Consider the following 26437-nt stretch of genomic DNA (forward strand, 5'->3'; position numbering starts at 1 on the left):
GGAGCCCGGCAGGCCGGATCCTGCACCCGCAGGCCAGGCTGTGCCCTCCATACAGGCACCCCGATCCGCACCCTGCTTCCTGCAGCCCCCCCAAAACAACAACACAGCCCCCCCCCCAGCCCCATAATTAATATTTAGGCTGGCTCAGGGGCCCGACACGTACCGTTAGCTGCGGCGGGGCTGCGCAGCGGAGCCGTGATCCCCTCGGTGCTCCCTCATCCCCGGCGCAGGGTGGCCGCGAGCAGGGTGGGCGCTGGGTGCGGGGGCTGCGCGGGGCCCCCCCACGCCTGGGTGCCGGCTGCTCCTGCCGCTCCTCTCCGGGGAGGGGGGTAGGGGAAGGATTTGCAGCCCTGGGGTGCAGGGATGGAGGGATGGAGGGAGGGATGGAGGGATGCAGGGATGGATGGAGGGATGCAGGGATGGATGGAGGGATGCAGGGATGGATGGAGGGATGCAGGGATGCTGGTACCCAAGGAGAGGGGATCAGGGGGATGCAGGATTATGGGGTCCTGGGGATGCGGGACCGCAGGGACGCAGGCAGGGCCGTGGCTGCGGGGGCAGAGGGAGGTGGGATCGCGGGGCTGCGGCGCTCCGGGACCCTCCCCGGCAGCATCCCCGCCCGGCTCGGCCGTGCCACCCCACGGCACGGCGCCGCCACTGCACCGCCAGCCCCGCGGCCCCCCCGGGGGGATGGCTCCGGCCGCTCCCCATCACCCGCAGCCCCCTCCCAGCCCCGTGCTTGCTGCGGGACCGGTGGGACCCCCCCCAACCCCAAGGGACCCCCTCCCCGTGCCCGGTGCTGTCCCCGGGGCGCGCAACCGGTGCCCGGAGGCGGCCCCACCGCCTGCCCCGGAGCGCAACGGGGCCACGCAGCGGGATCGGGGCTCGGTTTGGGGCCGGGGCTGGGGTCGGTCGGGCCCCTCCCGGGGAGTCCCGGAGCCCCACGGCTCCCGGGGCCCGATCCTGCCCCGGTCCCGGCGGAGCGGCGCTGCCCGGTGCGGCCGCACGGTGCCGCCGTCGGCCGCCGGATGGGAACGGGGAGGGGGGAAACTGGGGAAATAAGGGTGGGAGGGGGGTGGGGAGGGATTGGGATTGAGATTGGGATTAAGGGGATAGGAAGGGGGATGTGGGAGGAGGATGGGGAGGTGCTGGGGGTGATTGGGGGCAGGATTTGGGGAGGGGGAGGTGGGATGCAACAAGGCATGGATGGGGCTGTTGTGGGACTGGGGTGGGATCGGGGAAGGGGATAGGAGGGGATGGGGCCAGGAGCAAGGCGGGAACAGGGAAAGGATTGGGGTGGAATTGGGGTAGGATTGGGGCTGGATAGGGCCAGGACCCCACAGCCAGGGCCATCGCGCTGCCGGGCACCCCAGAGGGCGCAGGCTTTGTGTCTCCTGCACCGAAGGGAGCTGAGCAGGAGGTTGCTCTTGTACGTACAAGGGAAGGAAACGAATCCTGGGCCGAGAGCATGGCCAGGGGTCGTGCCATGCGCTGGGACCCCGACACCAGCCCTGCTGCCGAACACACGAGCAGCATGAGTGGGAATTTCCCTGACACTCTCCAATCCCTCCCCTCGTTAGGAGCCACGCTCATCGCGGGGCAGTGGGGGGTACCTCAGCGAGCCCCCCGTGCCAGCAGCACGTTTTTGTGTTTTACCATAAAATATGGAAATAGGGAGAGCATCCTGGGGCTGGGGGAGCCCCGGGGACGATGCTCGGCCCCACCACAACTCATCCAGGAGCCCCCACGGAAGGCCCCGCCACAGAGGTCTCGTGGCACGAAATGTTCTCCTTGTAATGGGCTCCCTGAGTATTTATTAGAATATTTTATCATATCTAAAGGAGGCAAGCTCGGCCCTGCTTGATCTAGCCTGGTTGCAACTCCCGTTTGAAAGGGATATTCTTAAAGGGAGTGACCTGCTAAGTGAATAAATTGACTCTGCCTCCATTTATCCCCGTCCTGCCCGCGCTCTATTATGTCGCGGTGATAAGGGTGGGCTGGAAGAGGCTGGCTGGCATAATTAATATTTATCACTTCATCTGGAACAAGCACAATCTCCCTGTTTATCCACAGCCCCAAAAGGAGCAGTGGGCTGTGTCTGGAGAGCAGAGGCAGCCCCTGCCCTTTGTAATCCCACTGACACCTCGGTTATTGAGGGGGCTGCAAGCCTGCCCGTCCCTCCCCACCCCCTGTGTCCCCCCCAACTTGGCCGATGGGTGCAGGCAAGTGGCCACTGCCAGCGGGCTGGGGGGGCCGGGCATCCCCCATGGAGACCCCACAGTGCAGGGCCACTGCCAGCCTGGGCAATGGGATGGAGATGGGGGCAATGGGGGCTGCCCTTCACACACCCCATTCCCAGCCCCAACGCCCCCTCCCCAGGGCACAAACCCAGCACAAACCCATCGGGAAGGGGCCGGATCCTGCCCTGGTGCTGGGCAAAGCGCTGCAGGAGCCAGCCCATCCTCACGGCATGGGGAGACGGGGCTGGAGGGAGCCTCCAGCCTTTTGTCTCCGGCAGAGGAATTAATTATTTTGTTCTCTCATTACGCTGGAATAAAACCCATTTTAGAATAGCATAAATTTCAATGCCTGAAACCGCCTTTTTTTTTTTTAAAAAAAAAAAAAACTTCCTGGGAAACATTTCTCTCCTTCTCTTGCCCTTTTCCAAATCGTCTCTGTCCAATTGAGCAGCCATCAGCGATTCGGAGGAACCAGGAGATGGAGGGGGATCGAGCAGGGTGCTGCGAGGGGCACAGATCTGGCCCCAAATGGGGTCGAGGGCGAAGAGGGGACCCCAAGGTTGGCCCCAGACCCCGCAGCCCCGCAGGAAACCAGCGCCTGCAGCTTGGCAGCGGCACCCCCGAGCGCGGCCGGCCGCCTCCTCCCGCCGCCGGGCGATGCTCAATTGTTTGGAACATGAACTGGAAATTAATACATACGGCTAACGGCCCCCCGGCACCCCCACCCCTCCCCAGCGCCGCGCGCCTCGTTAATTGAACGGCACCAAGCAAATGAGGTCAGAGCTCACTGAAGCCAGCCAAGGACACGGAAACACACCGACAGCGAGACACAGGCCCGGCTACCTAGCGATGCTTAGCATTCCTGCCAGGAACCGCTCATTAAAAACCTAAAAGACGGCTTTCAGCATCCCATTAGAGGCTCTCGCGGCCTGTAGCAGAGGCTGGTGGTTGGAGGCCGGGTGCTGGTGCTGGGGATTGGAGCACACCGGGGGCACGCGGTGCAGCCTTCACCGGCAGCTCAGGACCAAGGCGCTTTTTGGGGCAGCGGGCTGGGCCCCCCAACTGTGCCCAGAGATGGGGAAAGGAGGCTGCGGGCAGCCTGGCTACATCCTCATCCCCCTGCCCCATCACCTCCCTCGTGCTCTGCTCTCTCTTGGGGTGCCGAGGCCTCAGGAGCAATTCCCTCGCCGTGCCTCAGTTTCCCCAACTCCCTCAGGGCAGCACAGCACGAGCTGAACGCCCCCATTTTCGGGGCATCCCCAGGGATGCTCTCAGCCCTCTTTCAGACACCATTTCCCACGTCCCTGCCTGCACTCCCGCTGCCCCCTGCCCCATTTCCCCCCACTTCTAGCCCCAGGTGCCAGGGCAGAGCCCCCCACTCCTCCTGCAGCCAGCTCGGGCTCCCCACCTTCACCTCCTCAAACAAAGGAAGCGTTTCCTCCACCCCACCTCGTCCTCCTGCTCCTCCACTTCCTCTCTGGTTCCTTTTTCTCTCTCTTTTTTTATTTTTTATTTTTTTTTCCTCGAGAAATGAGTTGTCTTCCCACAGATGTGACTAAAAGCACTCTGGAAATGTCAGCCACTGCTGGAAAGGGACCCAGATAACATTTAGCTTTAGGTAAGAGAGTAGATTTTCTCTGCGCTAATTCATATTTATAAGCTCTCCTGTTCCCAGGGAGAGCGCGGCACTGATAGCACTTGCTGATTGCTAGTGAGCAGTGCAGGGAATTGTTTTCATATCTGAGATTAAAGAGTGGTTTCTGCTCCCAGTGGCACCTGTGTATTTACGCTGGTCATTCTCAATTCATCCTTATAAGATTAAGACTGGAAATGGGAAATGGTTATAGAGTGCCGGGGCTGCGGAGAGGCCGGGGGACGCCGGCGGGGACCGGGCGGGCGTTTGGTGGCCCCGGATGCACAAAAAACCCCAACGGAGGCCCCGAGAGCTCGGCTCCATCGCAGGGACCCCGCAGCAGCTCCGGGGCTTCCCACGGGAGACGGCGCCTGGAGCGGGGACGGCGGCGGCGAGCACGGACACGGGCGGACAGCGGATGCCAGAGAGCACCAGGATGGACGCACGCCCCTGGTAGATTAGGTGAAAGATTTATTTCTATTATTATTTTTCAGCACATCCCGGGGCTTGTGTCAGCTGATTAAAAGCAAACAAGTAAAGCCCTTCTTCGCCGTGGCAGATCAAGGATTTGGGAACTTTTGGAGCTTTAGTTGGCTTGCTTTTTGTTGTTTTCTTTTTATATATTTTTTTTTTTGGAAATCATGTTTGCGAACGGGCTGAGCAGCTCCAGAGAGAGTTGCAGCGTAAACATAGGGGAAAAAAAAAAAAGGGGAAAAAAAATATATACTCTGGTGGGGATTTTAGGGCCTGGAATTAGGGGAGGAAAGGGGGGGAAAAAAAAAAGGGGGAGGAGGCGGAGGGGGGGAGGCGGCGGGAGGGGTGCGCGGGGTGGAAAGGGAAAAAGGCGAAAGGAGAAACAAGACAATGGCAGAAGGCACCCCGGGGACTTCCTGAGAGGTTTTAGAAATTCAAAATACGCCTTAGAGCCTCAAAGCTGTGTCAGTCACAGCCCCGGCGCGGGGATCACTAAGGCTGCGGCCAAACAATACCAGATTGTCTGAGGAAGGTGGGAAAATAGGGGGTCTCAGCGGCTCCCGCTCACACCAGCGGTTCCGCTAGTCAAGCACGCGTTCCACATGAATCAATTCTGGACAGTGCCTCGGCATAATCCCCTCCAGCCTCGCTATGACAACTTGAAGGAGAATTCGGCGGCTGAGTGACAGCAGACGGAGAGCTGACAAGGCAGAGGCCGCAGGACTTTCCTCCCCTTCCCCCTCCTCCTCCTTTTGCCCTTTTTCCCCTCCTTTTATCCCCCCCCCCCCCCCGCCCTCGGTAACTTTTTCGGTGACCGCTCGCTCGTGCGCGCGGCCGGCGGCGCTTTGCTGCCCTCCTGCAGCCCATGAGCAGCTGCCCCTAAATCCTGACCCCAAATCCTTCCTCCTGGGGTCTCCCCAGCCCAGGGATGCTCTGGGAGGGGGGGGTCCCATGGGGAAGCCCCCAACCACCCCCATGCAGCCCAGCCCCAGGGGCAAGGGGAGGTCGGGCAGTGGTGAGGAGCTGAGCCTGAGCAGAGATTTCCCCCAAAGAGCCCAACGGGAACTTTTGGGGAAGGAGCAGGGGGACGGCAGCGAGCTCACAGCAGGCATGGGGTGGGGGGACTGGGGGCTGCCTGGCTCCAGCTGGGACCCCCCAGCAGCATCGTCCCAGCTCTGGAGGAAGAGGAGGGCTCAAGGTGCCAGCGCCTCACCTGAGCATCCGATACGTGGCCTGGGAGCACCAACAAAGGTCACACACCTTCCTTCGTGGGGTGCTGCAGGGCCCCCTCCAGCCCTGCCCTTAATGTTTTAATAACCCCGGCTCATTATCGGGGGGTCGTGAGGGGAGGTGGGGCTCTTTTAATTAGTCCTTCGCAGATGGTACCATCCAGGTGTGCCTCCTTCGAGGGGCTCTGACAGCGTCTGGGGATGGGATGGGATGGGATGGGATGGGATGGGATGGGATGGGATGGGATGGGATGGGATGGGATGGGATGGGATGGGGAAGCCAGATCACTGCCAGTCGTGCCAGGGATGGGATCACCAGATCCAGACTGGTTTGGGGGAGCTTGGGGCAGGCGAAGGAAGGCAGGAGGCTCTGAGCTGCCTGGAGGTCTTACTCAGAGACTTGAAGATCCTTCTCCAGCCCTGGAGCTTTCAGATCCCATAATCGCTTCCCTGCACGTGCTGCTGCTTGCCCCTTCCCTCCTTGCCCAAGCAGCCCATCTGCCTCGTTAGGTAACCCGCGTGTATTATTAATAATCATATCAAGAATAAAGAGTGGTTTTGTCGTCTCTGGATCCTGCTCCTTTCTTGGGCTCCCCTGTTCCAGTTCCACATGCCTGCTCTGGGAGGCAAGAGGTATAAAGGAAACTAATTAAAAATTGCCAGTGTCTTATGTTGGAGCATTTGGGTGCGTTCAGTGGTGAAAGACAAGCGTCGTGTTGCAAGGAAATCAATTTTACAGTTACAGGAGCAGAATAAATAGAGGTGGTGCATTAAGGCAAGAGGACGGGAAGGGGCTCCAAGGATGCCGGTGCAGGGACACGGCCACCGTTGGGAGAAGCCACCCTGGGGACACTGCTCCTCGTCACACGTGGGGCTGGGGTGTGGGATGAGGAGGGTGGCGGGTCCCCTCGTGCTGAGGATGTCCCCTTCTGGTGCTCCCAGCCCTGTCCCCACAGCCCCTGCCCTGGCCGCCCTCCCTTGGCAGCAGGCTGAGCCCAAATCGCTGTGTTTTCACCCAAAGCAGTGCTGCAGAACAGGCTGAGCACTGCACACCGTCCCAGCCAGCCTCACAGGAAGGCAAATATTGGTCCCCAAAAGCCCCCACTCACACTGCGAGCATCGCTCCCATTAGGGATTCATTATCCATCCCCGCCACACGCCTCCCTCCCTGCCTTTTATTTATGGCTCCTCTCTCTCTGCGGGCACGCAGCTAAAAATCTATTGGTTTCGTGCACAATTTCATTGTCTTTTTGGGGTCAGGGAAATGGTAAACAAGCCAATTATCCTTGACGGAGGGGGTTAAACGCTCGTCACCCCGCACGGCTATCTGCACCCAGCCGCTGGGCTTCGCCCGGCGCTCGAGGAAGTTCTTGGCTGCCTGGAGACGGGAGCGAAGCAGTCGGGGGCCGAAAGCAAAATGACTTTTATGCTAAACCACGCTGCTGGCAGGCAGGTAGCAGCTCCGGGTCTGGGAGGGGGCCGTGCCAGGTCCCTTTTGGCCCCCCGGGGTCTCTGCGTTGCTGGTGGAGCCGTCACCAGGACCCCCCCGTCCGCTCCGCGCTGGCCACGACGCCCCCCCCGGCTCTGCAGGATTTTCCTTTCTTCGCCCGTCACACCAGGACAGTTCCGATCCCTAATCCTCAAATTGTCCCTTGCCGGTTTTACATACAGCTCTAAGCTCCTCATAATAGATTTATTTCGGAAAAAAAGAAAAAAAAAAAAAAAAAAAAAGAAAGAAAAGAGAAAAAAAATGGGAAGGAAATAAAAACCCCTCTGTGGGTTATTATAGGATATTTTTGTTTTAATTGAAAACTATTCTGGGCACGGCTGGCCGGATCCTCACCGGTGTAACCCAGCACCGCTCACGGGCATCCTGCAGCCTCCCCGAGTGGGTGCTCAGCACCCCGAGAAGCGGCTGGGATTTGGGGGGCAGCAGCAGGAGCCGTGGCCGAGGGAGGCCGGGGGGGTGCTGAGCGAGAGGCGCAGCCTCTGCGGGGGCTGCTGGCAAGGCCGGCCGCTAATTGCGGTGATCACTTTTCCGCTGAGTGGCGGCCAGAGCCCGGCCGGCTCAGCCTGGATTGTCTCGTTGCCCTGCACCTGATTGAAAATCGATGCGGAGGAAAATTGAAAAATAGATATTTGGGGTGACAGCGAGAGGGATGGAGGGCACCAGGTGAGGCCGGGACCGGCGGCAGCTCGCTGCGCGCGCCCGGTGGGCGAATAAATCATCCCGGCATCGCGCCGGGAGAGGTTCCCCAGAAAAGAGGAGCCAGAAGCAGGACGGGAGCTGGGATTGATCGGCTGATTATGAAAGGCAGGATGAGTGCTATCGAGCCTCGCTTTCCCTTCATTAGGATCCATGCCACTCATTTCCCTAATAACCCACCTTGAAAGCTTTTAAGCACTTACAGCCCTGCTGAAGGCAGGAGCTTTGCTAAAGGGTCTGCTGCTTTTCCCCAATCACCTCCTGATTAAATCAGGGCTCTCCGGGCTCGCAGCCACAGCAGGATGCTCGCTGCCCCCCGGCACCCCCGTGCCCTGGCTCTGCCCTGCAGAAACGCCTGCGTGGGGTCGGGGTCTGGTGGAAACGTGGGGGAGAAGCCGCTTCCTGCAGCTTTCCAAAAGCTCCAGCCTGTCGGGGCCGTGGGTTTCCACAGCTGCTCCTCCTGGCCTCGTGGCTGTGCTTTGTCTTCCTGCTGCCTTGGTGCAGCGAGGAAGGGCAGAGGGCAGGCACAGGGGTGCCTCGTAGCGCTGCTGCCCCTGCACCAGTGCATGCTGCAAGGTGTGTGCGTGCTGCAAGGTGTGTGCATGCCCATAAGAGCAGCCTGCAGCGTGTGCACACCCGTGCGTGCTGCAATGGATGTGTTTGTGCACCGGGGATGATGGCACCAGCACCCACGTGCCATGAGGGGACCCGGGATACCACAGTGGGCAGTGCTGTGGGGTGCCTGGAGGTGGGGTGACACCAGGAGCACCTCGGGGTGCCCGGTGTACCCTGACCAGCAGCGGCTGCAGCGGCCCCAGCCCCTGGATGCTCCACGGTCCCTCCTGGCCGGGGCAGAGGGGAAAGGCCATGTCGTTAAACAAACTTAATTAAGTTGCTGAGATGGTTTCTTGGAGTTTGCTCATCCCTATTTTTTTTGGTGGGAAGTTGCCTTGGAACCTGCGTTCTCTGCGGTCTGGGGAGAGAGGAGGTCTCTGGGTGAATTAGCATTTATATAGCTGTGCCTTGCATTTCAAAACCCCCTTTATCTCTATTAGCACCTAATAAAGACAGAGCTTTGCTCTAATTCATAATTATAGCACTGGATGGAAATATTTGTGTTTCTATTCCCTGGGACTTTGCCTCAAAACCCCTCAGCCAATCTGGAGCGAAACATCACCAGGCTCCCCTCTGCGCCCTGCGCCGGAGCCGTCCCAAAGCACGGGGACCACGACTGTTTGCACGAGGGCTCCGTTGCACGAGGGGCATTTGCACAAGGGCTCGGCTGCTCAGAGCCCCCCGTGGCTTTTGCTCCTCGGTGCCGCGGGGGGGCTGGATTTGGCCAGAGCAGGTGGCAGCAGGGCCAGCACCCACCACGCCACCGCTACGGCTCTGCCTCTGCCGTGCAAAAAAAACCCAAAAAACCACAAAAAACCAACCAGCCTCGTTGCGAATTCACGGCACTCCCCAGCACAAATGGGTTTAAACTACCTTAAGTGTTTCAGCAGGGAACTGGCGCTGGCGGTGTAACACTGTATTACCGCAGCATTAGGAGTGAAGTATTGATCCTAATCCCCTGGTTCAAAAATAGGATTATCAGAAGGGGAGGGGAGGCAGGGGGCAGCCGTGCGGGAGGATGCCCTGTCCCCATCCCTGTCCCCCCAGTCTCTGCAGTGGAGGAAGGTGCTGGGACGCTGTGTGTCCCACCCGGCTGCATCACCCGGGGCTGGCACCTCCCCTAGAGGACCCAGAAAGGGATCAGAGCGGGGTTTGGGTGGGTGCAGACCATGGCAGGGGGATTTCTCCTCCTGCAGCCAGCCCTGCGTCCCCTCGTGGCGGTGCCCGCGGCATCGGCCGCTCCGTTTGGCCGTCTCCAGACGCGCGTTTCCATTACGCGGCCTCTGTAAAGCCATCTCCCCCGATCGATACCGGCGCCTTCATCCCTCATTGATTGATTGACCGGTAGAGCCCAGGCTCTCCAGGCTCTCCAGAGCTCTCCCAGGCCCAGGGGGGCTTTGCTGGATTTCTGCTGCCGTGGCCCCTCGTGGCTCTGCCTTTCCCATGGCTGCCCCGTGGAGGGGAGCAGGGTCCCGGCGAGGTTGGCAGTGCCAGCATGGGGCTGAGCGGGGCTGGGGCTGCCCCAGAGGCTCCCCCCTGGGCTTTTGGATGATGGCATCGGGCACTGGGGCATGTGGGGGGAAAGGGGTTCACTCAGCTCCGCTGCCGTGCACCATAGCGCACGCGGCACCGGGCTGGGTGGCTGCTGGTATTGTGGATTAAGGCACACGGTGGAGGCTGCGTGGATTTGGGCTCCTCCGTGCCAGGAAATCGGGAAGGGGGCTGCGAGGGCGGCTGCATCTGGCACCTCACTCAGCCCAGCCCCAAGGCTTTGTCCCTCGTCCCAGCAGCAGCCCCTGCCCACCGGCTCCCAGCACCGCTCACGTTTCCCTCCTAATCTCCTCTTTTTCCTTCTTAATCCCCTCTCTCCTCCCTGGGCTGGTTCTCCCTCTCCTCTCTCTCCTCCTCTTCTCCCTTCCCTCTCTTCCCGCCCGCCCCCCTCCCCGCAAGCCAAATTACCCTTAATGATATGCTGAAGGCCATGACACCCATGTTGTCTCTTTGTCATCCTTCGCGGTGCAGTGTGAAAAGATAATACAAAATGCGGCACTTATCTACAATTGAGAGCCAAGACAACTTGCTAATCCCTTAATAACGCGCCGGCGAGGGCCTCATTGGCTGGCGGCGCGCGGGGCTCCCGCGGCTGCATGCAAAATCGCCGCCGCCGCTGCCAAGGTCTGGGCTCGCCGTGCGCTCTGCGCCCTGCACCGGGCACCGTGCGTGCCATCAGCCCGGGCACAGCTGCCCCACGGGAAATGGGGTGCTCCGGGGTGCAGCTGGCAGCCAAACGAGCCCAAAGTGAGGAGGGGGAGAGGTGGGGAGATGGGGAGCATCCTGCAGAGGTGTGGGGGAGAGAGGAGAGGGCCCAAGGTTAAAAGGGACGTATCCCTGTGGGACACATCCTGGGTCTGCTTGTGCCCGTGTAGGATCCATCGCTGATGGCTGCAGTCGGGCTGGTCCTGCTGCCAAGGGAGCAGGGCATGGTCTCGCTTGCTTTGAGCTGAGGTGCTGCGCTGGGCACCCTGGAGCGGGTTGCAGATTGTGTTCATCCTTCTGGGGATGAACTGGGGATGAACTGGTCAGTGCTGGGGGATGAGCATGGCTGCACCTGAGTGCCGTGGCCTGGGAGCATCGCTGCACCCGCAACATCGCTGCACCCAGGGCACCTTTACACCCACAGCACCGCTGCACCCACAGCACTGCTGCACCCAGGATTGGGGATGCCGGGGTGCAGCGATCGGGGGGCGCAGCGATCCCGGTGTCCCTCTGCCCCGCGCCCTGTGACGGACAGAAATTGCCTCTTAATTTCCGGCTTCCTTTCCCCTTCCCCACCCCCGCTGTGATTTACTTCTCCCCGGAGGAGCCCAAAAGCTGTAAACACACTTTTATTTGTCAGTTGTATCCCTGCAGCCTGCAAGGCTGTTGAAAAGGTAATATATGATTTCAGTCCTCTTTGCTTGATGATGTCGGGATTAGGAGCCCTACATATTTTATAGAAACCTCTACATGATCTTCCTTTATAAATCATTTAAATAGGAGTGTCTTTTCTTGGTGTGTGATATAAAATATTTACTGGAGTGGATGAAGGCTATTCATCCGTGTTTACCCTCCTGCTTACCAGACCGGCTACATTTACAAACAGCTCAGCCTGGCACAGCCCTTCGCCGCCGCCTGCAAGGACCTGGTTATACGTGCGGCTTGCATGCTCCGAGCCCTGGGTGTGCTGCAAAAGTCATCACGGAGACCTGGGAGGGGACAACGCATCCCCCCGGCTCTGCTTTGCTGCAAAAGGAATGGTTTTGGTGCGGCAGCTCAGCACACGCTGGTCCAGGAGCCGTGTGCCAGGGTATCCGCAGTCGCATCGCCCTCTGCACGGCCGGCTCCTGCCTGCAAAATCCGGGCTGTGCCCGCGGCTCCCGGCCCCGCAGTGTCCTCCCGAGCGAGCGAGGCGCTTCCCCGGCCATTAGCATTCATGGCAATTCTTTTCATTTGTTACCTGGCAGGGAAATGAAAACACGTTGTTCCCCCCAGCGGGGTGTTCCCCATGGCGAGCCCCAACTTTTCAATCATGTCTTGGCACCACCGTGGCAGAGAGCGGCCCCCCCACCCCCCAGGCAGGAGACATTGCTATTAAAAGGCTCGCCCAGGGGCATGTATTTTACATAAGACGCCGTGTACATGCTGTGCAACATTCAGGAGGATCATGCTGGAGCAATTGGTCCGGATATAATGCCGGTTACCTTGCGAGATAGGAGCGCGCAGAGGGGAGCGGATGCTCGCTCTGTGCCGCAGGGAACCGACCCCCCCGCAGGCCCTTGGAGCTTAGAGGGGGCAGAATCGCAGCCGACGGTGGGATGGGGACAAAGGAGCAGGAGGGTCCCAACTGCTGTCCCCTGGGGTGGCGTCGCCGCCGTCCCCTGCCCGCGAGGTGCGAGAGCTTCCCCTCCCTGCCCGCGATGCCGGGGCGGGGGAATTAACAGCTCAAGAACCGAACTAAATGTCTAGTGGCCTGAAAAGTTTCATTTCCTGCTAGCAAGGGCCCTGCGGAACGGCATGTAAAGGAGGCTGCGCTATCTGTACACAATTACACACCCGGCTGGCTTATTTCATGGAAATCAATGGCCGCAGAGGGACAGCCCGTCGGGGGCTCTGCAGTGCCGCGCGCCGCCGGCCCCCCCCCCGATGCGTGCCGTGTCCTCGCCGCGCATCGCCCCCGCACCGGGCACAGCCCCGCATGCAGAGCAGCCGCGGATCAAAGGTGCTGGTGCTGCCTGGTGAGCAGGGACGGGAGCAGGCAGTCGGTATTTCCTCTGCCCTGCATCCCGGCAAACCTGCCGCTTCCCTCTCCCGTGCTATTTTCATAAATCATCCCCCCCCCGAGCTGGTGTTTTCCTGGGTGCCCGGCAGCTTGTTACACGGACATCTCTGGTTGTATCGCTTGTACCTATCAAGAGATAAGGCTGGGGAGAGGAGCGGAGGGAGGGGAGGCAGGGAATAAAGTGCTGATGTGACAGGCAGGGTACAGAAAACAAGGAGCAGGGAAGTGGCAGGGCCCGGGAGGTGCCGGGGAGCGCAGGGCGCTGCGGGTCACCGCGGTCCCCTGCTCGGGATGGGACCGGGGGATGCCGTGGTGAGCCCCCTGGTCCTGCTGCAGCCAGGAGCTCGTGGCCTGGAGGGGAGGCATGACACGTTTTGGTGGGGGATTAAAGCACCGGGAAGGTTGAGGAATTGCACAATGCCTGCAGTTATTTTTAGCTGGGGGTGTTCCCGGCGCGGGGCTCGCAGGAGTTGGAGGCTTCTGCCTCGAGCAGCCCCGGGGGAGCACTCGGTCCTGTTCAACTGCTGGCTGTGAGCGCTCCCCTCCAGGCATGGGGTTGGACCCTCGGTGGTGTAAATCAGGGAAACCCCACAGCAGGGCACAGCATGGCCAGGCACTGCCCCAGCTGAGGCTCCAGCCTCCAGCTGCATTTTGCCTGCAGGCTTCTAGAGCTGGAGCAAGGCAAAAAGGGAAGGGAGAGGATCCAGAAGTGGCCAAATCCTGCCCCCCACCGAGGTGTAAGCCTGGCTGCTAACACAGGGCACAGGGGCAAAGGGGGCACCCTCAGCTCTCACGCTGCCCATGGCCATAACCCATCCGCACCTCGTACCTTTATGGGATTAAAAGAAAAAAAAATCATTAATACTGAAATGTTGAGATTTGGCTGCTCGCCTCAGATGAGCCTGGCACGTGCTGGCCCTGTGGTGCTGCCATGGGGTCCTGAGCCGGAGTCACTGAGGATTGAAGGCACTTGGGGAAAGGAGCTGGGGACCGGCTTCGTCCCCAAGCGCTTCCCTCGTCCCTCCCTGGCACCTGGAGGAGAGCACGGCCCTGGCCCCCTGTGGGCACACCGAGCCCTGTGGTCCTGATTAATTGGCACAGCCACATCCTGGAGTAAATCATCCCTCGCTGCAGCATGGAGGAGGCGAGGCCGCGCATCTGTCAGCCTGGAAACCCGACCAGGAAGCCTCAGGGCTGCAAACCTCAGGGGCTGGAGAAGCCTGGAGGGGTCTGAGCAGCACCAGGGGCAGCGAGGAGCTCGCTGCTCCCTGCAGGAAGGCAGCCCCAAATGGTCCCAAAGCCACACTTTGAGCCAGGGATTTTGCTCACGCAAGCCTGGGGCACGCTGCTCCAGGGCTGGGGACAGGGGTGACACCACCCCGCGTGCCACCGCCAGCCGGTCCCTGCCCGCAGCTTCAATTACGAGAGCGGCAACGAAGTAAAATTGGTGCTAGAGGAGCCTCAGGCCCGTAAAAAACCCATTTCAGACACCACCAGCCATACGTGACGCTCAGGGGAGCCCTTGCAGCTGGGTGCGGGGGCTGCCACCCCCCTGGCCAGCAGCGCTCCTGCACAACAAAGCCACGTCCTCGCCACCGGCCCACGTCCCGTGCTCCAGCCCGCTCCAACAGGGCTCAGCCCAGCGCTGCCACCAGAGCCTGTGCCCCATTGTACCCCCCCCAGGCTCCAAACACTGCCCGGGCTCCAGCAAACCCAGGCTGCGCCCAGGAACAAGGCTATTTTGGGGTCCTGGGGGTGAAACCGAGTGGGATCAGCCCTGGGGGTGCAGGGACCCACAGTGGGTTGGGAGACCCAGCTGGGGCGCAGAGCAGCCCCCCAGTAAATCCCACCATGAGCGTGCACACGGGGGCCGTGTCCGTTCCCATCCCGCACGCTGCCACGGCTAGCGAGGAGAGGAGATTTAGGACGTGTTTCATTTCTGCAGGTCAGCGTGCGGAGGAATTCTTTGTTTCCCAACAGTGCCAGACACTTCAAATAAGGAAAGAGAGACACGAAAACAGGGTCTGGTTCCTAACAGCCCATCTGCTTCAGCTGGTTATTCCCCACCTGGCGCGGAGCAGCCTCCAGCTTTTAAGGATGCAGCAGCTTCCCCACGCGGCTCCGACGCCTTGTGAGAGGCGGCGATGCTCGGGAAGGGGACACGAGGCTGGGATCTGGGAGAGCAGAGAAAAGGAGCTCCCAGGTCCTGCAGATGGGCAAAGCCACCACGTCCCCACCAGCCAGGTCACTCATCTTGTGTGTCCCCGCTCCCTTTTGCCCAAGAGCCCCCAGAGCCTTGGGGAACCCAACAGGGATGGTACCAGGGGTCTCCACCTGCCCGCAGAGTGCTCACTGCCCCAAATCCAAGATATGGGGTGCCCCTGGGGGCAACAGAGCCAGCCCCCGACTCCAACCCCAGGCTCTACAGCCACCCACCAGCCCCATGGGGTCATGACCCAGCCATGGCCCTGGGTTAAAAATAACCCAAACCCAAACTGGGCTGGTGGCCAGTGCTCACTGGGCTGCCTGGAGCAGGGTGCTGGAGGCTCTCCATCACCATGGGTCCTTAAATCAAAGCTCGATGCCGCTGCCAAAGAGACAGGCGGGCTGATCAAAATGAGCCCTTTCAGGCCTTAAAAATCCATGACTCCATTAATTAATTACTAACGATGATCCGTCTCAGCCTTGCGCCTGCCAGCTTGCTATTTTTAACTCCGTATTTCCAACCCCACGTGTTAAAAAAATCATGAGTCAGGCCTCAAAAAAAAAAAAAACTTACGGCGTCGGGCTGAAAAGCTCCCCTTTTCCCCACGTCCCTGCTGGGCTCTTTCTCCGGCACTTTGCGGTTTCCCAGCCTGGCACTGGGTTTGCCAGGGCGAGGAGAGGAGCCTCGCATCCCCGTCCGTCCGTGCTGGTGTCGCTCCCCGCGCCTGGCACACAGATGGCCCTTATTAAAAAGCAAAATGAGTCTTTCACCCTCTTGTGGCAAACTTCAGAGCCTCGGATCAGCTGCACGAGCCTGAATTAATTAACAGCGGATTGTTCCTATTCTGCTAATTATGCTGAAATATGCATTAAACGCTGGAAATTAACATGGGCCGCACAAAAAAAAGTTATTTAGGGCTGCGACAAACAAGCGCGGGCGGGCGCCCGGTGCGAGCGCTGCTCTACCCGGGGAGGTGGATAGCGGTGGGGGCTGCCGTGGGGTTAGGAAAATCCCCCCCAAGGACGTGTGTGATGCCCCTCGGAGCAGCCTGCCCAGGTTTGGTGGCCCCTGGGGACATGGCCAGGCACTGTCCCAATGCAGCACGAGGGGAAACTGAGGCAGCGGTGGGCGAGCGCCTGGGGAGATGCCGGAGCGCCACGTCCCAGCCCGCAGCGCCCACCCACCGTGCTGCATTGCCTCCCATAATTAAGTACTATCAACAATCGCATATTAATTAATTTAATATCCATTATTATTCATTAACAGAGTAATTAAATCCTTCCCGTAATTAACGCACCACCCAGCAGAGCGGTCTGGAGGCACGGCCCCCTCGCACCGGTGGGGAGGGCGGCGCTGGGAGTGGGGAAGGAGCCGAGCGCGGCCACCCTGCTGCGCCCCAGTGCCACCCAGTGCCTCCCAGTGCCCCCCAGTGCTGCTGGTGGCCGGACCGGTGGCGCGTTTTGGATCGGAGCCCGGCGGTGGCGGCGGGAGGGAAAGGCACTTCTCGAAAGCAAGGGCCTCACATGACATTTATTTTTATTTTATTATAAAAAAATACAGAATCCAAATTAGGTGGTGATCCGGTTACCATCAGCACGACGTCGAGGACGAAAGCGGCGTGGCTAAGGACGAAGCTAGGTGGGACGGAGACCAACACGCAAAACCAGCGCCGACAGCGGGCTGCCCCCAAGGGAAAAAACCGACCCAAGCAACCCCCCCCCAGCCCTCACCCAACCCTCGCCTCTGCTCAGAGCTCCCTGCAAGTGTTGCTGCCTCACTTTGCTTTTAACTCTCTCACAGTCGCTGTACACAATATAGATATTTATATATATAATCTATATATATATAAAACACAGACCGAAGGCCAGGTTTTGCCGTCGCCACTCCCCTGCGAGCCCGGCGGTGCTGGAGCGGTGCCCGGGCACGGCCCCCGGCTCCCCCCTCGCCCCCCCGGGGTACCGGTGCCAGGAGAACCACGATGCTTCCGCTCGCCTTCGAGAACCACGACCTGGTCAAGACACGGGGGGACGGGGACGGGGACAGGACAGGGGGGGGGGCGGTGGCGGGGAATGCGTTTTGTTTTTTTTTTTTAATCATCGTTTTGTCATTTTCTTTTCTTTTTTTTTTTTTCTTTTTTTTTTTGGATGGTTGAGATGAGCTTATTGCGAGATTTCAGCGTCCTAGTCTAAAAAATAAAAATAATCAAATAAAAATAAAATAAACCCTTCCATAAAATTCATTCTCAACAATACATAAAAAAACGCTCACAGTATAGCGCCTGCCGGCTGTATTTACAGAGCGGAGCGGCCCCCGGGCCCCCGCGGAGAAAAGAGATGGGGCTGGAAAAGGTCCGTGGAAAGGGCTCGGCACGGGCAAAACCGGCGTCCCGGGGCCACCACCCCCGGCGTGAGCCCCCCGGGGGGGGGGGACAGTCCTGGATTTAAGGCGAGGAGGGGCTGGGCCCCTCTCTGGTTCATCTCCCACCCCCTGCGCTTCGGGGCCGATGGGGTTTTTTCCGTGGTTTTGTTTTGGATGTGAATAAAGAAGAGGAGAACAAGCCAAAGCCCGGCGCAGCCGTGGCCCCGGTGCCAGCCCCGCACAGAGCAGGGGGGACAATCATGGGGGGGGGTCCCCTGTCCGCCCCCCACAGCCAATGCAGGGGACAAGCCTGCACGGCCACGAGCACCTGGGAGGCGGCGAGGAGGACGGGGTGCAGACCCAAAAAGCTGCTCCATCCTGGCGCTGGGGGGGAATCCAGCCCCCGGGGGGGCACAGGCGGTGCTTGGGCTGACACGGAGGGGATGCAGCACCGGGGGGGGGAGCAGCGGTCGGCCTTGCTCCAGCCCCAGATCCAGCCAAGCACCCGAGGGGGCTCCCGGTGCCATCCGGGACCCCCAGGGCTCCCCGTGGGTGCTGCCACTTCGCTGCTGGCGGAGATGCCCCGCGGGGACGGAGGTGACATCCACAGTGCGAGCCATGGGGAGGGGTCACCCCAGGGGGCTCGCAGCTCGGGGACCCCCCCAGCGGCCTCGTGTCCATCTGGGTCCCCCATCCCCGTGCGCTGTGACGTCCTGCTGCAGGAGGGGTGGCCTGGCTGGGAAGGAGTCCGTGCCCGCAGAGCCATCGGCACCGTGGTGGCGTCCGTCTCGCCGTGCCGGGCGAAGGCAGCGTGCCACGGCCACCGCGGCCCCCCTGGAGAGAGGGGCTCAGCGCCAGGGACCCCCCCGTGCGGTTCAGTCTGACACGGGGAAGCTTGGACTGAAACAGAGCCAACCAAAATAAAAATCTTTTTAAAAAAAAAAAAAAAAAATCGGAAAAAAAAAAAATCAAAAATCAGGACTCTATATTTGGTCTAGAAATGTAAAAAGCAACATCCTACGGGGGAGCCGGAGCCGAGCGAGCTGCAGGGAAGGGAGCCCTCGAGGCGCGCGCGCGCGGGCAGGATCCGTCCCGGTTCCACCGCCGCCGGTGCGGGACCGCTCCCCCGGCGCGCTGCACTGCTGCGGGGGGCTCCGGGGGGCTCCTGGCCGGCAGCACAGCCCCGCTCCGTCCCGCACCTCGCCCCGCGGCGCTAGGAGGCCAGCAGCGTCCAGAAGACCGGCACCACCACGAGCGCGGCGTGCGGCACCCTGAGGCTGCAGCACGAGTTGTTGCTGGTGAAGATGGGCTCCGGGGACTCATAGAGGGAATCGTCTGCGGGAAAAGACGAGGAGAAGGGAGGCGTGAGATGGCTGAGCCCACCCCCCGGGGCACGGCGGGCGATGCTCGGCACCCCCACTGGTGCCTGGCACCCCAGGGTGGTGCCAGGCAGCGCCTGGGCCCCGTTCCCTGCCCAACCTCCCCGGCTGCTCGGACGCCAGCAGGGCTGGATCCGTCCCAGCTGCGTGACACCAGCCCGGCAATCCGGCACCGCGCCGGGTGGCAGAGCAGCGCGTGGCCAGAAAAGAAGTTAAATTATGGCTAACGCTGTTAGCGCGTTCCCCGGGCTCTGCTCTCTCGTGTTTATCACCGGATTAAGGATTTTTTTTTACAGAGCCAGAGCCAGGAAAAGCAGTGCCTGCCCCTGCCCCTTCCTCCTGTCCCCATCCTGCAGGGTCCTCGCGTGGGGTCACCCAGGACCCCTCTCATCCAGGGCTGGGTGCTTGCAGATGCAAAAGGTCCCAGGGTCTGGAGTGGATCCCCTGGGGGCCCGGTGTCCCCCCTCCAAAGCAGTGCCTGTGCCACGGCCGCACAAAGGCAGCCCTTCGCCTCTGCAAGGCACCCACATAATAAAATCCCGATATTATTAAAATACTGAAAAAAAATTATATCAGGAGAGATTTTTTCCCCCATTATGCCCTAGTCCTGAACAAAACAGAATGATTTTTTACAGATGGTTTCATTATATTGGGTTTTATTTTAAAGCCATGCAAATAAAAAAAAAGAAAGACATCCTTTTAAATGGTGACATTTCGCAGGCACTCAGCCCTTCCCCAGGGAGAGCTGCTGCCATTTGCTAATTACACGTTAACAGGAGAAGAAAATTATTAATTTGTTTTTTTAAATGGCTGAGTTATTTGATTCTGAAAAGTAGCCACTGTGCAGAGATTATTATTTTTTTTTTCCCCTTTCTGAAACCCAGCGGCAGGCGGCAGCCGCCCAGGCGAGGCGCTCGCCCTGCGCCAGCCGTGGCTCCGGGCACGGACCCCGCAGAGGAGCTTTTTGGGCAGGATGGGGGCACCCCCGAGCCCCAGGACACCAGCAGGGTTTGTCCCCCTGGTGCTCACAGCCTCCTGCACCTCGGTGATTCAAAAGTGCCACCCTGGGGACACCGGGGGTCACCCAGGACCTGGCGTGCCGTGGGGACGGGATGCAGCCATAGGGGTCTGCGTTTCCCCAAAGCTCCTGCCCCAAACCTCCCCTCCCTTAAAGCCACTTTTATGCAGCCAAGTCCCACAGAAACCAGAGGTCCCCCCTCACCCACACCTGAAAGCAGCAGCCCCCAGGGGCCAGCAGCCCACCCCGCAGGGCAGCTGCCCCCCGCGGCCCCCTCCCCACGGCCCCGTGGCGCTCACTTACTCGTCGGCCGAACGTAAACCTTCAGCTTGAGGCAGGGCCTGTCCACCATGTTCGGGGGAGAAGCGGCTGCGGGGAAGCACAAAGGGGAGACAGAAGTGGTCCCGTTAAGTGAGGCAGCAGCTTGGACCCCACAGCCCCCCATAGGGACAAGCAGGGACCCCGGACCCTTTATAGCAGGAGGGCTGGGGCTGGCCCTGCCCTGCTCCAAGGCAGCCCAGTGAAGGGCATTTACTGGTCCCAGTGCAGCAATCAGGAGCAAATATTCGGGCTGCCTCCAGCAGCTCCGTGGGCTCTCATGTGGGATTAATGCCTTGCAGAACACGAGGGCAGGGATGGGAAGAGCAGAGGAAGGGGCGAGGGCTCGGTGTCGGTGTCACCATCACCACCGGGGAAGCCCCAGGTTTCACGGTGGCACCCCGGGGTGCTGGCGGTGATGCTCTGCCCCCACCCACAGCCCCAAACCCCTGGGATGGGAATGGGGTCAGGGCTCCAGGTCTGCAATGCCCAGCCCCATGGCACGGCCGGGGTGATTCCAGCTGATGTGTGCCACAGGAGCCCCCTGCCCAAAGCCCACTCCCCACTGGTGGCCTCTGTCCTGTCCCCCCCGTGCCACCAAGGAGGGTGAGAGCGGGGGCAGGTCTGCGTGGCTCTCCCTCGCAGGCAAAATGAGGCTAAAGGCAGAGCAAAACTAATACTTGATGGGAGAGACAAAGGGAGTAATTGCAATAATTATCTTGGTGAAAGTCCCCTCGCAATATTAGAAAATGTGATTTTTTATATATGTGTTTTTATAGGAATTTAATTTTCTTTTTTCCTTTTTTTTTTTTTTTTTTGAATTAAAGAAGGGAAGAGCGCGTTACTCGCAATAAAGTTTAATTTCATCTGGAAGAAGGGGGAATTGGGATGTGGCTCGTGCCAGAGCTGGCAGCAAGGGGCCACCCTGCTTGGCACGCGCGGCTCCGGGCACGCCAGCTCTGGGGGGGGACACGGCGGGCTCTGGGGACCCCAAAATGAGCAGCAACACCAGTACCACATCCCCACTGATGGAGCGGGGTCCGGACAGCGGTGCCGGAGCGCCCGTTACTTCTTATCCTCTCCTTTTCCTCCCTCGTGCAGCGCCCTGGAGGGAACACGACTGCCGAAATTCGGGAAGGTCACGGCGCCGGCGCCTGGCACTGTGCACAGAGCCCATGGTGCCCATCCCCATCCCCAGGGCCAGCGCACGACCTTGGCCCAGCGCAGGAGCACGGCCCCGTTCCCGTGCCCGCGAGGTTAATGGCATTCCGATCCGCGGGCGCGAGGAGGAGGTAATTTCTTTTCTTTCATGTCTGCTAAATACGGTTCCTCAAAGAGGCATAATTTCTAATGTTCCGCATGACATGAATCCTAACCGGTTTAGCAATGATCAGCTTCACCATTTACTTCTGTGTAATCTCTCCCTAACGACATTAAAAATAAAAAAAAAAATAAAAAAATAAAAAAAAAACGGGGCTGGGGCGGGAGGGGGGGGGGGAAAGAGAGAGTTGTAGCTGCCGTTATTTCGCGAGTGACATTTTACAGGGGGAGAGAGCGAGGGGGGAAAATGGTAATTTAATATAGATAAAAGGAACAAATTAAGTGGGCTGAAAACAGATGCTTTAGGAAAAAGGGGGAGAAATAGTAAGGGAGATAAGCAGGCCGGGCAGCTCTTGAGCGAGGAGAGAGGCGTCCCTGCCTCCCCGTGACACCGGCGGGTGCTGGGGGGTCACGGTTTCTAATTTATTTTTACTTTTTTACCCTTTATTGATCACAAGGCTCCCAGCGCCCGATCCGAGCCCATTAGCTTATTTTCCCGAGGCTGGAGCAGCTCTCTTCCTCCTCCTCCTCCTCATCCTCCTCCTCTTTCTCCTCCTCCTCTACTGCCACCCCTGAGCCCGGCCACTCCGGGAATTAAAAGTGGGCCTAATCCTGCCACGTGCCCAGATTTGGGGGGCTTTACAGCATTTTGGGCAGCCAGCGTGGCCACTGCTCCCCTTCACTCGGGACACCCGGGGCAGATTTTGGGGGTCAGCATTCAGCCCCCCCACCCCACCCCGGCAGCCCCCCACTCACAGATGTAGTAGTACTCGTGGCCGGGCCGGAACTCGAAGCCCAGCGAGAAGGGGGTGAAAAGCTGGAACTTTTCGGAAAACTTGAGGGGCCCGTTGGGGGAGTCGGGGCGGTTGCACTCCCAGCGCTTGAAGCCCTTCTGCCGGTGGTCGCAGGACGCGTGCCCCTCGTAGTTGACCATGTAGAGGACGTAGCGCTCCATGCGCTCGGCGGGCAGCGGCTCCTCGTAGTGCGGGCAGTAGATGTCCAGGTAGTCGTTGATGCTCACCTCCACCGTGTAGTCCCCGCGGTGGAACCTGCGGCACAGCCGGTGTTAGCACCCTGCATCCCCCCCCCCCCAAAAAAGCTCCGTGGGGCCTGATCCTGCCCGGCCCCGCACCCCCTCCCCAACCTCATCGCCCCGGTTCCCCCCCCCTCCCCAGCATCAACCTCAGGAGATTAAACCCGGCGCCTCGGTGTTGTGGGATTAATAAACGGGCGATACTCGGTACCGAGGAGCAAAAAAAAAAAAAAATAAATCATTATTCACCGCGATAAGCATCAGCCCTTTTGGTATTAGTGCCGATGCGCGCCGCAATCCCGTTGTAATTTGCGTTTTTGGCACTGATTATCGGAGAGATTAAGGGATTAGCGGATCCGAAGAGGGCCCTGCATGCGGCGGCTCCCACCCCACAGCAGCACCCGGCCCCTGCCCCTGGCACCCTGGGCCCCCCCCGGCCCAACCCTAAACCCCCCCCAGGAGCCAACCTGGTGCTTCTCCTTTATCCCCCGCCTTGTGATGAGTTTTCTCTGCTAATTAACTTGAGGCTCCTGCAGCACCGCTCCCCCCAACACCACACGTCCCATATGTGTCCCACGTTGTGCCCCCCCACACCAATCCTGCCCACGGCCACCCCCAGTGCTCCCCAAAACCACCCGGGCTGAGGCTGGCTCAAACTCATCACAAAGATGCCCCAAACACACCGACGACGCTGCGCACCCCCCAAATCACCACCGGTGCCCAAAAAGGCACCCCAAAAGGGACGGGGGGTGGGCAGGACGGGGATTTTGGTCCTTGAGCCCTGCCGAAGGAGCCGGGCGGCGGCGCGGAGCCGCCATCCAGCTCATTACCTGCCTCATAAGCACTCTGATCACACAGGGACAGGCGCTAATTAAGGAGAAGGGCTTTGCTCGCTCTCCTTCCCTCTCCTTTTCCGAGTCGGTTGTGCCAACCCTGCCCCTGGCAAGGTAACATTTTAAAATGTAAAATTAATACAAAGGGCCGCGATTTACTGGGAAACAATTTCAAACGCACACAAAACAATAAAAAAAAAAAATAAAAAGCTCTTCTCTCTTCCTTTTATTTAAAAAAAAATTATTTATTTTAATGATTGTTATTAAAAGCCAAGCTAAGGCGATTGTAACAGAAGGGCCCACGCTTATCAGGGGAATAATAATAATAATTATATTTTTGGGAAAAAAAATCAGCCAACTCCAAGGGCTTTTGCCGGACTGACAAATTGCTGAATTAAAGCTGATTAGCTGTGATAAATGGCGCGGACGGGGCTGGGCGCTCCTGGGGCCAGGGGAGGGCTCTGCCTTTGCGGGGGGAGCGGAGGAGCCCAGCCTGGGCACGGTGCCCCCCCAGCTCCTGTCCCACCTCCCCGGGGTCTTCTTGGGTTGGGGACAAGGACAGGACACTGCGGGTGTGTGGGAGGGAGGGGGTAGCAGGAGCGAAATCCCAGCCCCCCAGCCTGATGGCACTGGGACGGTGTCCCCCCCCCAGCCAGAAGTCTGCTCAGCCTGGTGCTTTTAGGGCCAGAGGCATGAAGTCACAGGTAAAGCTACGGAAATGTTTTATGGAGCGGGCGATGGGATGTGGGGAGAAGGTGATGGGATGCAGGGACAGAGGGGTGGGATGTGGGGACAGGGCGATGGGACAATGGCACAAGGCAATGGCACATGGGGACAGGGTGATGGCACACGGGGCACGTGCCGGTGTGGGGACAGGGCTGGGGACAGGACGGGCAGGGCACATCCCCATCCATCCCCGTGCACCCCAAGTTTGGGGTGACTTCGTCTCGGACCCGTCCCAGCTTTTCATTGCCAGCAAAGCTTTATTGGTGCCCCCGATCCCCCCCGGCTGCTTCCCCACCCCGTAAATCCCGGGTGCACTCCCGGGCTGGGGTCTGCTGGCGGGAGCTCCCGTGGAGCCAGACACGGAGCGGCGCGCACGCACGGAGCCGTCTGTTAATTTGTTATCGTTTAAGGCATTCGGTCCGCGAAATGTCAACAGCGTTTTAAAAACCCGCCACCTGGAAAGCGCGCTGTCGCCCCGTGTAATACCCGCAGCAGGGCTGCCAGGCCGCGCTAATTAAAATGAGTGGGATTTGAACTGTCTAAATGAGGCACATCGCTAATTCGTCTGCTTCGAAATATATATATATATATAAAAAAAAAAAAAGCAGATCTCGGTCAGGCTGGGCTGAGCCGGGCAGTTTTGGTGCGTTCCCTGGTGGGCTGCGTGCGCCTGGCCCGGCACCCGCTCGTGGTGCTGAGCTGCCATGGGCCAGCTGTAAGGTAAAACATTAGAAAAAAATAAAATAAAAATAAAGTTAAAATGGTAAAATGCTGCAGCCCGGTGGGAGGGGACGCGATGGCTCCCCAGGGAGTTTTGGGGCACGGGCATCCCGTCCGCAGTGGGGCTGCTGAGGTCACGCCGAATGAAAACCTCCCCGGTGAGCACATCCTGCCATAATCCTGGGAATTTTGGACATGGCATTGGCCCAGCCCCTCCACACAACACAGGGACCCCACATCCCACTGTGGCCAGAGCTGCGGGAAGCAGCACCACGTCCCCGTGCTCAGCACCCACCCGCACCAGGGGCTGGTTTGTGGGATCTGCGCCTCCAGAGCTGCGCGCATCCGGCACGGGCCCCGTGCCACGTGTAGGATTTCACCATTTACCGGTGTCCGCCTTGGTGCTGGGACCGGGTGGGGGCTGGTTTGGGGCCGTGGGGGCCCGGAGCTCGCCCAGCGCCCAAGGGTTAACGCGGGAGCCTCGCTTCTCCCTGACAGAGATGAATGGAGCGGCCTCGGCGCTCACCCCGGTGGGATGCTGCGCTTGACAATCGACTCCGCGCGGCTTTCAGCTCTGTCAGCTACCATTAGGGCTGGGATCCCGGCTAATTGGGTGCTTCATTAGGGGCATTCGTTACCGTTAGCGCTGCCTGACAGCCCGGCAGCTCTGCGGGGCAGGGGACGGGGCTGCCCCGATCCCACAGCCCCCAGCTCGAGGGACCCTTCCCCGGGGGATCCACACATGGGGGTGGCTCCGGGGGACACCGGGGGAGTCCTCGGGGTGCCCCAGCGCCTGCCCGGTGCCACCACCCTGCCCTCGCTCCCCATCCACGTCCCTGGCCGTTAATTGAGAACTTTCCCGGCCCTCGCTGCCTCTCCTTTTGCATGACAAGAGCGGAAATCCATTGGAGTGAAATTGCCTGGAATAAAACATCAGGAACCAAGCGGCCCCGCTGCCCCCCGCCGGGTCCCTGCGCAGTGCTGGCCAAGGACAGGGCAGCACTGGGGGCCGTGGGGGCTCCTTCCCCAGATTTTCCCTCTCAGACATTCACTGGGGAGGAAGAAAAGCCTTCCAAGAGCCCACCCGATGACAAAGCTGCTTTAGGGAGACGTCACGCCAACCCTCGCTCTCTACTTTTCTTTTTTTAAGGCTTTTTCTGCAACCCGATGGAACCAGGGGGCGGCTGCGCCCCAGCTGAATCCCACACCCAGGCCCAACAACCCCATGGCTAACGGGGCCAAGTCCAGGCAGGGCTCTTCCAGGAGGCGCCCCTGGCTCCCCCCAGCCCCAAGGTGCCACCCTGGGGTGAAGCCAGGGCTGGACAGGGACCCGTGGGTCCCCTCCACGCACAGGGTGGCACTGGTGTGGCTGTGCCAAGGATTTCACTCCAGCAGGACCAGCCCCGTCCTGCCACGGCTCTCGGCACCCCACCTGCGAGCCATTTCTGCCAGCGGGGAGGTTGAATCCTTCCCGTCCCTATTTGCCGAGGCAGCACACGCGCTCTCCAGCTTGCTCTCGTTTTTTGTGTTTTTTTTTTGTTTTTTTTTTTTTTTAATCTCATCTAAATTCACATCCCGGTGACCCTTGGAGGACGGCGGCCGCGCCCCTCGCATGCCTGCCCCGCAAAACCCTCCAGAAGCGCCCAACACAAAGCTTTGCCACGATTCAGCCATGCCCAGCGGGCAGTGGTGCTGGGCACCGCAGCACCCAGACCCCATCCCGAGCCCCCCCCCCCGCAGCCCCTGCCTCAGTTTCCCCTCCAGGCAGCAGCAGCCCTCCCCAAAAGCCCCCAAGGAGCGCAGCAGCCTTG

General features: G+C 59.9%; 1 protein-coding gene across 1 annotated transcript in view; it reads right to left on the reverse strand.

The window, feature by feature from the left end:
- Window positions 1-16514: 16514 nt before the first annotated feature.
- EFNA2 (ephrin A2) overlaps window positions 16515-26437 on the reverse strand; it is a 41666-nt gene continuing 31743 nt past the window's right edge. The window contains exons 2-4 of the mRNA XM_082780218.1: window positions 22071-22363; window positions 19980-20045; window positions 16515-18614 (exon numbers count right to left, since the gene is read on the reverse strand). Coding sequence (XP_082636344.1) covers window positions 18493-18614; window positions 19980-20045; window positions 22071-22363 — 481 coding nt within the window. The 3' untranslated portion in view covers window positions 16515-18492. The remainder of the gene's footprint in view (window positions 18615-19979; window positions 20046-22070; window positions 22364-26437) is intronic.

This window comes from Aythya marila, assembly GCF_965140915.1.
Source record: "Aythya marila genome assembly, chromosome: 27".
Taxonomy (NCBI): Eukaryota; Metazoa; Chordata; class Aves; order Anseriformes; family Anatidae; genus Aythya; species Aythya marila.